This window comes from Oryzias latipes, chromosome 10, assembly GCF_002234675.1.
Source record: "Oryzias latipes chromosome 10, ASM223467v1".
Taxonomy (NCBI): domain Eukaryota; kingdom Metazoa; phylum Chordata; class Actinopteri; order Beloniformes; family Adrianichthyidae; genus Oryzias; species Oryzias latipes.
The window spans coordinates 8,200,383-8,214,003 of NC_019868.2; the positions used below are offsets into that span (position 1 = coordinate 8,200,383).

The following is a 13,621-nucleotide window of genomic DNA, read 5'->3' on the forward strand; positions in this document are numbered from 1 at the left end:
GGAAATTAGCTCTTTTCTACTGTAAAATGCTGTTTCGGAACTAAAAACGACTTCTAACATTATGAGAAGAACTAAGTATTTAATACTCAGCTGATCTTTAAATTTGAGCTTTTCTGTCTTGTTCCCACCTTAGACAACCAATCAGATTCCTTCCTGCGTGCCAGGCCCCGCCCCCCGCTCGACATTGTAAACTTCCTGGTTGTTGCTAGGCAGACAGTCCCCGTTACGTCAGCGGTTGGCGGAGGAAAGTTTCTGTATTTATCGGCTTGTACTTGACGTAGAGAGGAGCTGTGCCGGCCACAGAGATACACGTGAGACACAAAGTTCGCCGTGTTTTCATTTGAACTCCTCCCTCCCTGAGACGGAGCGTTTGTCGGTGCCGGAACCAAGTTTGGACTTTCAAAACAAAACTCACAGCAGAAGAACAGAAGAAGCGCAATGGCCAGCCCCGTCCCGGGTTCCTGCTTTTAAATTCGTTTGAGGTCCGAGCTCAGAATTTCAGGTAAGAGAGCTGTCTACACACTAGGCATGCTAACCAAAAATTAGTACCAAAGGTAAATATTTATTAGCGTTTATTTTATTTATTTATTTCTAATTTAGATTAAAAAGTTTGTTGGTACAAACCAGAAACAGACTGAAAAGGTTCATGTTTTTGTCTTGTTGTTTACAGTAAAAAAGAAAAATAATTTTTTGTTTATTTTTGGCTAACACGAGTGAGTTTTTTTCTGTTTTCCTTTCAACATTATTTGAAAGCTAAGCATCTTTTTTCTGTGTTTTTGTGACTTTTCTTTAAATTTCAGGCAAAGTCACTCATTTTTCCCAATCAGAAAGTTTTTATTTATTTTTTTAAGTCAATGTTCCGGCGTGTTCAGTAACTTTATTTTTATTTATTTATTTATTTTAATTCTTCTTTCATCAAAGATAGGCATCTTTGTCATGTTTTTGTAACATTTTTGTACAGACAGTATAAAGTCTCTTATTTTTCCCTGTTAAATAATATTTCTGTATAAAAGATTTTCCAGAAAAACTTCGGGTTTTTGGCTTGTTTACAGTCTTTACAATGACTTTGTTATGCCTGTTGTTGCTAACAGTAACTTTTGTTCATTTTGTTTTTAACATTATTCTAAAGATATGAATCTTTGTTGTATTTTTGTGATATTTTATTTAATAAAAACAGTAAAGTCACTTATTTGTTCCTGTCAGACAATCTTATTTTGCTTTTTTTTCAGAGAACGGTCATGTTTTTGACTTGTTTACATTACTTACTGTAACTTTTTTTGTTTTACTAACAACAGGAGTTACTTTGTTCCCTTTTCTTCCAACATTATTTGAAAGCTAAGCCCCGTGTTTGTGTTTTTGCTGTTTTGTGACTTTTCTTTAAATACAGACGGTCAAGTCTCTTCTTTTTCCTCATCAGCAATTCTCCTAATCATAAATCTAAAGTGGTTGCTCAATTTTTGACTTGCTCAGGGCTTAAAAGAACAAAACCAAAAAACATAGACATCCATATATCCATCCCCCACTTTAAAAAAAATATATTTTCTAAAAGTTTGCAGCCATATGATGAAACTTCTCCTGTAGTAGGGACTGAAGGATGAAGTCTATGGGTGGAAGGACTTCCCATCACTGCAACTTTAATAAGAGTTTTTAACATATTTCCCCAAAGAACATGTGCTTTCTGCTTTCTGTTGGTTCTCTTTGAATTGAATCTCCTTCCCTGGACAGCGTCTCTTTTTGCCCCATGCCAAGCAGGAATGACCTTGTCGCTGAGCGTTGTTACACAAGGGATCAGTGGCTGTGCACGGACGCAGCGGCGGCAGCAGCAGCAGCTCAGATGTCTTCCTTCTCTTGAGTTCCCGGGCGTCTTTAAATAGATAAGCACCATAAGCCAAAGAGAGGCTATGACCTGTGAACAAGGTGTTTTCCCAAGTATGTCTGCTTCTCAGATGGCAAATCAGAGAAATGCAGCCCTTCTCTATTGCCAGTGTGGGTTGAAGGCAGACTGAGACGGTAGATTACCTTGTTTTTTTTAGTCCAGAGGATGTCTCATTTGGGGTATTTCTATTGGACGAGAACAAATCTAGGAGGCATCTCCTAGATGCCAGTGATTATTAGGCCTGCACAATATACTGCAAATTTATCGTTATCGCAATATTCAGGTCTGCAATACGCAAATTGCAAAAGACGGCAAAAATCGCAATAAATCGTAAACCTTAAATGTGTTAAAACAATCTTATGGCAACTTGAAGCATTGAACGAGTCAAATAAATCCCTCTATGCATTTGACCAATCGGATGGAGGCCTATTATGTCAGATCTGTGTCGACGAGGGTCATTTGGAGTATAAACTGTTGCAATGAAATGGGAATGATGTTTTTGGTTATTTTGCTATTTATTTATACACCGCAAATTATATCGTTATCGCAATATTAATCTCTAATAATCGCGAGTTGTCCTCATATCATGCAGCCCTAGTGATTATGGTTTATTTCATGTGAGGATTTAAGGCGCAGATAAAAAAATCAGCCCATTTCTTAAGATTCTATTTTTTATTTGGATCTATTTTCCTTTTCAGTGTTTATTTAAACCTGAATGTATCCATGATTGTGATGGGTTTTTTTTTTTTTTGCTCCTCAGAGGGTCTGCCATGTTCCCCGATGCCCTGGAAGAAGTTGGACGGGTGGAGGGCCTGTCCCTGTCCTCCCCGCCAGATTTGCAGGAAGAAGAGGAAGAAGAAGAAGAGGCGGAGACGTCTCCGGAGAGCGGAGCAAGGAGACAGGGCCGCTACAGGAAAAGCCTTCAGCTTTTAAAGCCCTTCAGGATCACGCACAAGTAAACAAAAATGTGTTTATGTGACAGTGAAGTAAGCTGAAACAGTACACAAGACTGAAAGGTCCTCTGTGCTCACAGCATGTCTAATGGGCCGACTGTTGGGGTGTAGCAGGAAGACATGATAAGGGGAGGGAACTTATCCCTCTGTGACACATAGCCCCCTGTTTGAACATATGCCGCCTGATAAAATTCCCCCGACCTGTTTATTTTCGCTGCTCGTATAGATTTCTGTGAGGAGCGTGCAAACGGCTGTCCAAACATCAGCCGAGGTGATTCACCTGTCGCCGAGTCGGCACAGCAAAGGCGCCGCTCGGTTCACATCGGCCGGCGTGGGGCCACTCTGGCCCACCGTAGTGCCTCTGTGTGGGCTTTTAGACATCTCACTGCTTCTTTTTTCTCTCTCTCCACATCTTTGGTCTATTTCAGGCACCAGCACCCGGTTGATAACGCTGGCCTCTTCTCCTTTATGACTCTGCACTGGCTGTCCCCGCTGGCAGGGAAGGCCTACAAGGCGTCCAGCTTGTCTGTGGATGATGTGTGGGGACTGTCCTGCCATGAAGCCTCCACAGTCAACTGCCAAAGGTGAGGCAGCTGCTTTGTTTCATGAGGGGCAAAAGAAAACCTGTTGAGAAGAACCCCCCCCCCCCCCCCATTCTGGTTTAGAGCCATCATTTCATTCATTCAATCTCTACCTCTGAAAGGAAGCCATTGTTTGTTGAAATCTAGGAATCCATTTTCCTACAAAGAGATTTCTTTGATTATTCGTATTTGTTGTCATTGATATAAGAATTATTAATAAAAGTTTTACTTTTGTTCAGTTCAAAATAGTGCAACTACTAGAAAGAAAGTTAACTATTAACTAGTAAAAAGAGGTGATAGTAAGTCATGTGAGAGAGTTTGGTAAGTGCAGCTTTAGGATCTACTGAACTATTGAACATTTTTGATCAGATGTGATTAGTATCTCCATTAAAATTCTTATAAATTAATGAGGATTTTCTTCTGAAATCTTCTTTGTAGCACGAATATGATGATGAGGATTCACAACTAGCTCACAGCAATGTAACCTTTTTTTCATTTTGGTTATTTTTGAGAGATTGTAGATTTCTTTTTATTTAACCTTTTTCCAAAGCTTGACACTTGTTGTAGGTTTTAAATGTATTTAAATAAAATCTTTCCAGCCTGATAGTCTGAATCGGTGAACATCCTGCTAACTTGACTGACCGGTTTTGCGCACTTCCTGCTAAAGCAAGTGTGGTATTCTGCAGGGCTGTACCACTTTGAAATGTTGTCATGCATTTATGATAAGTAGAACTTGTAATAGAGTATTTACCTGTAATTGAAATACTCAGCACCAATCGTCGTATTAGTAAAACAAATATCCGATCCCTGATCTGGATACAATATCCGATTCAGATTGAGTCTGACTTGATTTCCGATCACATGATCGGATTGGATCGTGCCTAGTTTAAACGTCACTTATATGATTTTTACAAAGTCATTATTTCAATTAAGCAAAACAGATTTTTAGTGGATAATTGAAAATTCATACGATTTAATTAAAATTGTGAATTCGTTTGAATTTTGAAATTGAAATTCAAACAAATTGATATTTTGCCACTAATCCTCAGCAAAACAGCAAAACAATCTAAAAGTCAATGAACTGAATCATTTAAGCAACAAGACTTTTTTATTCTACGACTAAAAATCCCATGAGACTTGACTCTAATCATGAGTTTAAACTCAGCGGCCTGGTGCCGGAGTGTCCGCCCTCAGACTGGCAGGTCGTGGGTTCAAATCGATAGTTGAGTCATACCAAAGACTCCAAAAATGGGACCCAATGTCTCACTATTAAGGGGTTGTATTGGGAGGTTAAACCACCAAATAGCTCGCTCCCCTAAAGGATGGGTTAAATGTGGAAATAAATTTCCCACACATGCAGGTGTGGGAAACTAACGGGACATTACATTTTTTGGGGATTTTAAAAAATCAGATATTTATTTTACGTTTTTCATCATCAAAGCACATTTTCAAACCTGTAGAAAGTTGGACCAAAGCGTTAACCTGACCAACTTCCAAGCCTTACTAAGTTATAACAATTATTATGACAGTAATTTGTAAAGTCTGCGCTTTGTGCAGTCATGACCCCGGGATGCGCCGCATGTGCAGACGGCCTGGAGATTAAGCATTTCCAAAGGCAAAAGTTGTCTTAGAGGAGAAGTGAAAGAGAAGATGCAAACACTGGGGCTAAAACCTGCTGACCCTTCTTCTGCAAATCAGCTAAACCTTAATGAACTTTGTCAGCCACTGCATCAGCAGTGTTACCCAGACGAGCCTCTGTGTTCTTGGGTTCTCCTTTTTCTGTTTTTTATCTCTTGGTTCAGTCTGAGTGAAGCTTACTTTAAAGTACGGTCTGTTTTTCCTTCACTAACGCAGGTACCCTTTGCTGGGATGAGCGGATGCTAAGAATAACGGGGATTACAGCTTACGCCGTGTGTGTGGTGCCTTGCTCTGCTGCCTAAGTGACTGCTTACCAGCCGCACAGCGTCATCCAGTCACATTAATTAGCTGACAGTGGCTGAAGGTGAAAGGCTGCCAAACTGCAGCTTCACAAATAGTGACATGCTAATTCTCTGAATGCACTAACAACGCTTATCATTTGTGTTAGAGGTCATTGAAGTCTGCTTCTCTTAAAGAAGACAAAGCTGCTGATTTTTCCATTAGATGTGCTTTGTCACCTCTCTGTGCTGTGACTCAGCAGGACAAAAGAGGACTGCTATTTAAGGAGGTTTTTCCCTCTGATAGTGACTGTGTGGGTAGTCCATGGCTTGTTCTCTGAAACATCTGTGGCTAAAGGGCTCGGTGGTTTATTGCCGCCGCTCCTTCTTTGTGTTTGCTCAAGAGCACACGCGCGCGCGCACACACACACACACACACAGAGGAAGCACAAAGCAATCACGCTGGCAGAGGTGGGCGCTGGAGACAGCAGGGGTGTGTGTGTGTGGGGTGCCTTTATCCTGTGTTGCGATGGCAAGAACAGTTATGCAACCCTAATGCAAAACAGAGATGATGGTGTGAGAGGGAGCTGCAGAAGGACCCTGGGAGAGTTGACACTTTTCCGTGCTCAGTGAGGTGCGAATCTTGAACGCGGTGTCCTGGCCAGCAGACTCTAGAGACGACCGCTCCGCCCGCCATCTGGCTGCTGGCTGTTGGGAACATGTCAGTCCTGCATGAAAGCAAATATTCTGCGGTGTTGTCAGTTCCACTTATGCATATTTTTTTTTATACACACTCTTAAGACAGAATGTTGCATCATTATGGGTTAACTACCCTGTGATGGTGTCAGCAGGGATTGTGCTAGCTCTACATTTCCAGGACCGTTCACTTACTTTCTTGTTGTTGTTTTCCTTTTTCTTTTTTGCAAACGGCGGCTCGCCAGCACCAAATGTTTTTGAAAGAACAGCAACCGTGAGGAAGATGCCCCGACACATAAATGTAGTTATAGGAAGAAAATAATCATTTATCCCGGTCTTATTTCTGGTCTTTCCTCTAAAAACTGGGGGGTAATCCCTAACGAAATGAGGCACTGCTGTAATATGTCATCATCCCTCGCCACTGGCTGCTGCATAATTCACAGGATCAGTAGACGCCGTCTTCTTCTTTAGGAATTTTAAGCACGTAATTGAATGCATTTATTTGCATTTTTCAGAAGCAAAATGTAGGAATGAGCAACTTTGTTTTATTTATTTATTTTGTCGCTTTTTCACTTGAATACGTTTTGCTTCATTGAGCCAGCAGTCTAATGCACTTTTGAGGATTAAGAGCATTTAAGAAAGAATTTAAGCTGTGTAGTCCAGAACTGTCAAACTGAAAATAGGGAAGCTGCTTTCTTTATGTAATGACGTTCCTACAATTACTAAAAATGCTAACAGCAAATATAGATTTTACTCTGCGAGCAGAGCATGGCGGAACAGGAGGAATTCTCTCTGAAAAACATCAACGGTTCAATCACTCAACACATCAATTAATCAATCGCTTTATTTGTGGAGCATTTTCATCAACATGCTGTAAAAAAAAACAAGGTGCTTGATATAAGACATATAAACATTGGTTAAAACAATAAAAAGCCACAAAAAGACAGTAGATTCCAGAAACAAACTAACTTGATGCTGAGCCCAGTTCTACAACTTTGTATCACAAATGTTTTGGAGAACGTTTCTGCTGTTCAGTGCAAATAAATATAACTATTGTGGGGTTTGGAAAACCTTCTTAGTAATGCTTTAAAATAAAATTCTTTAATAAACTAGTAACAAGACAGAAACAAGCATCAGTGATGTGTTTATAAGCCTAATGCTATTAAATGATGTATAAATGTCTTATAAAGGGCTTTTTAACATCTACAAATCATCTTGTGAATCTCATAATAAAACTTCACAATTTATTAGTAATGATTTATATATGTCTTATAATAGATAGAAACCTTTATCTCACGCAAAACATTAAGAACAATTTCTTATTTACTATGTTGGCCTGGAATAATAATGATTATAAACACATTACTAATGCTTGTTAATGTCTTGTAACTAGTTTATTAAAGAGTCGCAGAGTTTACGATGCAGACAAGGATCTGATCCCGATCAAAGATATCAGTTTGTCAAAAAAAAAAAAAAGCATTTTGTACAGGCTATTGGCTGTAATGAGGAGGCAGAACACAATGGACTGTATAAAAAAAATCACGCAAAATATTACTGGGAAAAAAAAGTTAAACAGGGAAACCATGAAAGATGAATCATGATCACTTTGTATTCATACATCTTCAAAAATGGTTCCAAATGGGGCATTTGTGTCATTTCATTTGTATCATATATTTAAATGCATGACTCCATTGTTAATATCCTTACTTTTGTCTCCAAATGAATAAAAAAGTGACCCCCTCCCTCCCATGGTCCTGTTACAGTTCCAGTGAACCACGCTGCGTCTGCAGGGCTTTTTGGCTGCCGTCTAATTGCAGTTTCCTAGATTCGGCACCGTTTGACTTCGAGTAGTAATTATCAAACATTGTGAGCGAGTTGTTGGCTTAATGTTCTCCCTGTCTCTGATCCGCTTTTAATAAAGTTGTTTAGGCGTAAATGACTTTCTGCAGCTGCTCCAGTGCTGTTTTTATGGAGTCATTAGCCATGAAGCATTTGGCCAACGAGATATTTATCCACTTCAAGAAGCATTATGCAGCCGGAGAAGTACATTAGCACATCTTCAACACGTTAGGCACCTAACGCAGTCTAATTATGCCTCGCATCATTCATGATTATACGGCATACTGGAGGTCACCTATACATTATTAACAGTCTTCATTTGTCTCACCTGCTTTTTTATTTGTCATTTCTTACTGGGACCTCTGATAAAATACTCCAGCATGATCCAGAGGAATCGATGAAGTTGGCTTCACTCTTTTAATAGTTGGTAACTAAAGATGTAATCAGAGAAGTCATGCATCAACGCGCAGAACGATGATTTTGATCTTTTCTTGTGGGTTTTGCTTCCAGACTTGAATCTTTGTGGAACAGCGAGCTCAAAAGCCGCGGGCGGGAGGGAGCGTCCCTGACCAGCGTCTTCTGGAGGTTCTGCCAAACCCGAATGCTGGTGGCCATCTTTTCCCTCCTTATAACAATGGTGGCAGGCTTTTTTGGACCTGTGAGTATCGTCAGTGTCTCTCGGGGTGGGAGATGAGTTAAATGTTCATGTTTTCTGAAAACCACTTGATGTGGTGTAATGTTGGTTAAAAAGAAAGTCTGGGTTCAATCTATAGAGCGTGTACTTATGTTGTTGCTGGAAAATACTCAGTTTGTCATTTACTTTTTCCAAAAAAAAATGAAAAGGTCTTTTCTTTTCTTGGTGAGAGTGGCTTCTGGAAATTTTGGAACAGAGCTGGTGTTTCTGAATCGTCCTGATCAGAATAAAATATCCAAACTTCATTGCATTTGTTGTGTATCTGAATTGGGTTCATTAGATTTTCCTGCATGAAGCTCTCTGTTTTACTGTTTTAAAACCAACGACTGTTCTGATCCAAATCCAGGAGCCTGGATTTATTTCTTACAGTTGTGTCAAATTCCTTTTGGACTTAATTAGTGCATTTTTGTTTTCTACAGATTACCAGTTTTTATTAGATTTAAAAGAAAAAGATTGCAGGCTTAACATTTACAATTCTCAGTATTTTTCTCTTTAAGCTGTAGAAACACAGGGCCTAAATCTCTATTGTTGAATACTTTGGAATTTACTTCTGTATTTTCAAATTTAAAGATCATTTACTGGCTTACCTGGTATTATTTTACTCAGCACTAACTTTATTTAGTCATTTTTCCAGGTTTTGTTCAAGCAATAAACATAAAATCCTACAATAACAGAAAAATCCAACAGGAAAATGTTCAAACAAACCCTTTTTAGGTGTCAAACCTGAATAAAACTACAAGAACAAATGTTTTAAACAAAGCAATTTACTATGTCGGGCTGCACAGTGGCTAGCGCTCTTGCCTCACAGCGAGAAGGCCCCCGGTTCAAGTCCCGGCTGGAGGACCTGAAACAGAACATCAATGGGGGACCTTTCTGTGTGGAGCTTGCATGTTCTCCCCGTGCATGCGTGGGTTCTCTCAGGGGTCTCCAGCTTCCTCCCACCTTCCAAAAACATGCTTCATAGGTCAATTGGCAAGTCAAAACTGTCCATAGGTGTGAGTGTGAGAATTAATGGATGTGTGAAATATGGCCCTGCGACAGCATCCCATTGTGTCAGTGGCAAAGAGTAAAAGAAAACTTTTACCCTGGTAGACAAGGATCTTGTCCACCAAGTAGCTTTGCTTCCCACAATGGCTGCCACCAGGATTTTCACAGTGCTCCACAGAGTTTCTGCAACTTTTAGACAGTGCTGGTGCTCATTGTAATTTAAAAATCCTGTTGCTCTCCATCCAAAATAAAGGAAGGATCGGTCTTCTCGGCATTCAATTTCTGACAGCTAACAGATAGTGCCGCCTCCCACAGTGGCGAGGCCACTCTCCCCTTTGTCACCCTCTTCTACCCCCAAAATCAAAAGTCAGAATAGTCGGGTTGCTCGCCATGAGAGTCCTCAAAAGCCGGCACCAGTTTTTTCTCCATCTGTAAAATCAGTTCCAGTGTTGATGGACATTCGTCTCCTGCCTCATTGCCTTAAGTAAAGACTTAAGACAATGAAACTACAAATAACTTCCCTATTCTGTCTTTCACTCAATGCTATTTCAATCCTAGAGTATTCAAGCAAGTTGAAGTTTATTTTTGACGTAGTTTTATTATGCTGATGTCATAGCAGCATGTCAGGACGCCTTCAGATGTTGATCACTTCCAAAGGGTTAAACTGGTCCTGCTTTTTTGTTCTTTTCCTTTTGTTTCTGCTTGTGTACATCTGTTGTTTTCTGTGAACCTTCTTTCTTTTCTTTTTCAAACCTGTCTTTTCCTTTGCCCCCGTCTCCTCGCATCTCTTCCCAGGCAATCCTTGTCCGAGCGCTCTTGGAATATTCTCAGAACCCGCTGAGCTCCTGGCGCCACGGCCTTCCTCTGGTAGCCGGGCTTTTCCTCACAGAACTTATCCGCTCCTGGTCTCTGGCGCTCATGTGGGCCGTCAACTACCGTACCGCCGCTCGCCTGCGCGGGGCAGCAGTGACGTTTGCGTTTCAGAAGATCCTCCGCCTGCGCAGCACCAGAGACGTCAGTCCAGGCGAGGTAGGTTTTCCAAAGTAGAAGAGGCTTTTAAATGAACAACAAGGAACCGCTTGGCTCCACGTGCGGATGGCTGAGATGGATTTATTTTCCGCCATCCTGGCTTGGATCAGAACAAATCCCAAAGCCTGTGGGATGGGGAAGTGGGGAGATTAATCCTTACAGAGCTTAAGTGGAATCATTGCCCAACAAGCTAACATGGCAGTATGGTGGTGCAACAGCTTTAATAGCCTTAGAGGCTATTGTTTAAAATTGTTGAGCTCATTAAAGATCACCTTTGTTTCCAGCTGATCAACATGTGCTCCAGCGACGGGCAGCGGCTCTGTGAGGCCGTTTCCGTGGGCTGCCTGCTGGCGGGGGGGCCACTGGTGGGAATCCTCGGTCTGTCTTACACTGCATACTTCCTGGGTCCCACTGCCCTGCTGGGGTCAGCCATCTTCATCATCTTCTACCCGATCATGGTATGACTTCTGACTGAAAAGCTGAATTTTCTATATAAAGTGTGAAACTTTGTGTAGGAATTCAAAGTAACCAGACATTTTAAAAAGCATTCTGTAATGATCATGTTTCTATATCTGACACATTTGAGCCGGAACCATTGACTGTATCTGAGACCTGGACTGAGTGACCCCCCCCCCCCCCGCATTCAAAACAGGAAGTACCCACTGAAAGCCAAAATCCCATAGACTTCTATTGAGAAATAAACAGCGATTACTCAGTCATTCTATTTGTCAGAAAAACTATTTTTTAGTTCTAATAATACTTTTTTTTCATGTTCTTGATAATGCTATTTTTTTCATGATTTTATTTTTCTTTACTTAAGTTATAAGCTGACCAGTCAGAGGATTCAATAAAAGTAGGTGCTCTCACGTCAAACGTTCAAAACGTTTGATTGACAAATCCTCCCGAGCCCGCTGTCAGTTGTAGGGGTGTGGACTTCCAACAAGCTCACTCCTGATTGGTGAGAGTGGTTGCCAATGAAACATATTCTCAGACTGACAGCCACACTCACAGACAACGTCTGGTTCCAACATCCGCACCGCGTAAAAACGACTAAATTGACTTCATTTCATTGGAGCTTCATTTCAGAAGTAAGCCATTTTCTATGAGTGATGTCACACTCACTCACTTCCTTTTCTCATATCCAGTCAATGTGTGGAACTTAAAGGAATTTAGTTTTAAGTAATTGTCTCTTTAAAAAGTTATTTAAACCACTGAAGAACCTCTGCAGCACTTTATAAAGCCTGGTAACTCCTTGAGTATCAATCTCCTGTCAGCTTCGCAGCTGTTCTATTTAAATTACGCTCAGTCTCTGACACAGACTGTCAGCCCGAGGCTCTGCTTTTGATGTGGAAGGCGTTTATCACTCTGGTCCCATGGACAGGCCTTCAGCTCAGCTAATATGATTGTGTCTGCTTTCATTTCCTCCTCTGTCTCTTACTTGTCATCATCACCCCCGCCACCACCACCCGGACAGATGCTTGCATCCAAGCTGACGGCGTATTTCCGCAAGAAGTGCGTGGCGGTCACTGACCGGCGCGTGAGGCTGATGAACGAGATCTTGGGTTGCATCAAGTTCATTAAGATGTATTGTTGGGAAAACGCCTTTGCTCAGAACATTCACGGTGAGGGCCTGTCACACTTTATAAAACGACTTCTCTGTTTTCTGTTCCCAACTTCCTACTTTTCCGTGTTTTTGTACATTTTTTAGCGATTGTGACAACTAAAACTTTCCAACTGAGTCAGAATGACTATCGTGTTAAAATGATTACTCCATAACTGATCTGCTCAAGGTTAATGAGTTTCAGAATATCTTAATACAGATCTCAGCCATGAATTCGTCTTTTTTTCTTCTTCTCCTGGTCGTGCTCCAAAGGAGTCAGGTTGGGCTCAGTTTTACTGCTGCTCTGTGATAAACTATTACAGGGGTAATTAATCCACCTTAGTGGCCAATAAGCTTTAAGGGCGACAGAGCCATTTTCATTTAATTAGCATTGCTGTTACATGAAGGATCAGGGTTTGTAGTTCCCACAGAACTGCATGTATCACCTGTTGGGAAAGAGATGTTTGGTTTGGCAAATCTAAAGGAACTGAAGCTTTTGGTTTCTGTGTTTGCACCCATTGTGCTGGGTTAGAAGGGGTCAGTATTTAGGCATTCAATTTAAAAAAAACATTTCAAATCTCTGCAGGTTTTTCATCTCTTATATCTGTGTTCTGTGCACGCTGAGCTGGTTTGAGGCTCTGAGCTTCTCAAAATGCATCTTCATTGTGTAACCCTTTGGGGAGTCACTGTATCCATGTTTTTTTGTTTTTCCTTATTTGCTCATGTCTCTTTGATCTTTTCTCTGCAGAGGTGCGTTCAAAGGAGAGGAGGATTCTGGAGAGAGCAGGGGTCGTCCAGAGTCTCACAGTGGGTGTAGCTCCTATCGTGGTGGTGATGGCCAGCGTGTGCACCTTCACCCTTCATATGGCCATGGGGTACGACCTCACTGCCGCAGAGGTATCTAATGAGAACAGCGTCTTCCATGTATAATCACAGGACTGTGCGTTCATTTGCATTTAACTGCATTCATTCTGCCTCTTGGAAAATGTTGCTCTATGTTTCCAGTAATTGAATATTTTTTACAGGCTTTCACTGTGGTTGCGGTCTTCAACTCCATGACGTTTGCTCTGAAAGTCACACCGCTGGCTGTGAGGGCATTGTCTGAGGGGGCCATTGCTGTCAAAAGGTTTCAGGTGAGAGAACTAAAAGTTCCACTCCAATCATCTTTTGATTCATTTTCACAGCATTCTCATTGGTCTTTTAATTATGACTGTATTGTTTTTAGCCAAAATCCCCAAAAACCTGTATTGTTCTCTAGGACAGTGTTTTTCAACCACTGTGCCCTGGGAGATGGTCAGGTGTGCCGTGGGAAATTATCCATTTTCACTGATCTAGAAACATGTACCATCTCCAGGAAATCAGCTCTTTGTCCATCCAAACAGGCCCTGATAAAACACTGAGTAGTTAGGAATATGAAAGATCGTAAAATACTTTTTTCTTTGTGTTTATT

At 41.1% G+C, this 13,621-nt stretch overlaps 1 protein-coding gene across 1 annotated transcript in view; it reads left to right on the forward strand.

Annotated features, from left to right (window-relative positions):
* Positions 1-223: 223 nt before the first annotated feature.
* abcc5 (ATP binding cassette subfamily C member 5) overlaps positions 224-13,621 on the forward strand; it is a 36,896-nt gene continuing 23,498 nt past the window's right edge. The window contains exons 1-9 of the mRNA XM_004073064.4: positions 224-502; positions 2,637-2,831; positions 3,258-3,413; positions 8,372-8,519; positions 10,338-10,571; positions 10,856-11,029; positions 12,046-12,193; positions 12,920-13,068; positions 13,197-13,304. Coding sequence (XP_004073112.1) covers positions 2,647-2,831; positions 3,258-3,413; positions 8,372-8,519; positions 10,338-10,571; positions 10,856-11,029; positions 12,046-12,193; positions 12,920-13,068; positions 13,197-13,304 — 1,302 coding nt within the window. The 5' untranslated portion in view covers positions 224-502; positions 2,637-2,646. The remainder of the gene's footprint in view (positions 503-2,636; positions 2,832-3,257; positions 3,414-8,371; positions 8,520-10,337; positions 10,572-10,855; positions 11,030-12,045; positions 12,194-12,919; positions 13,069-13,196; positions 13,305-13,621) is intronic.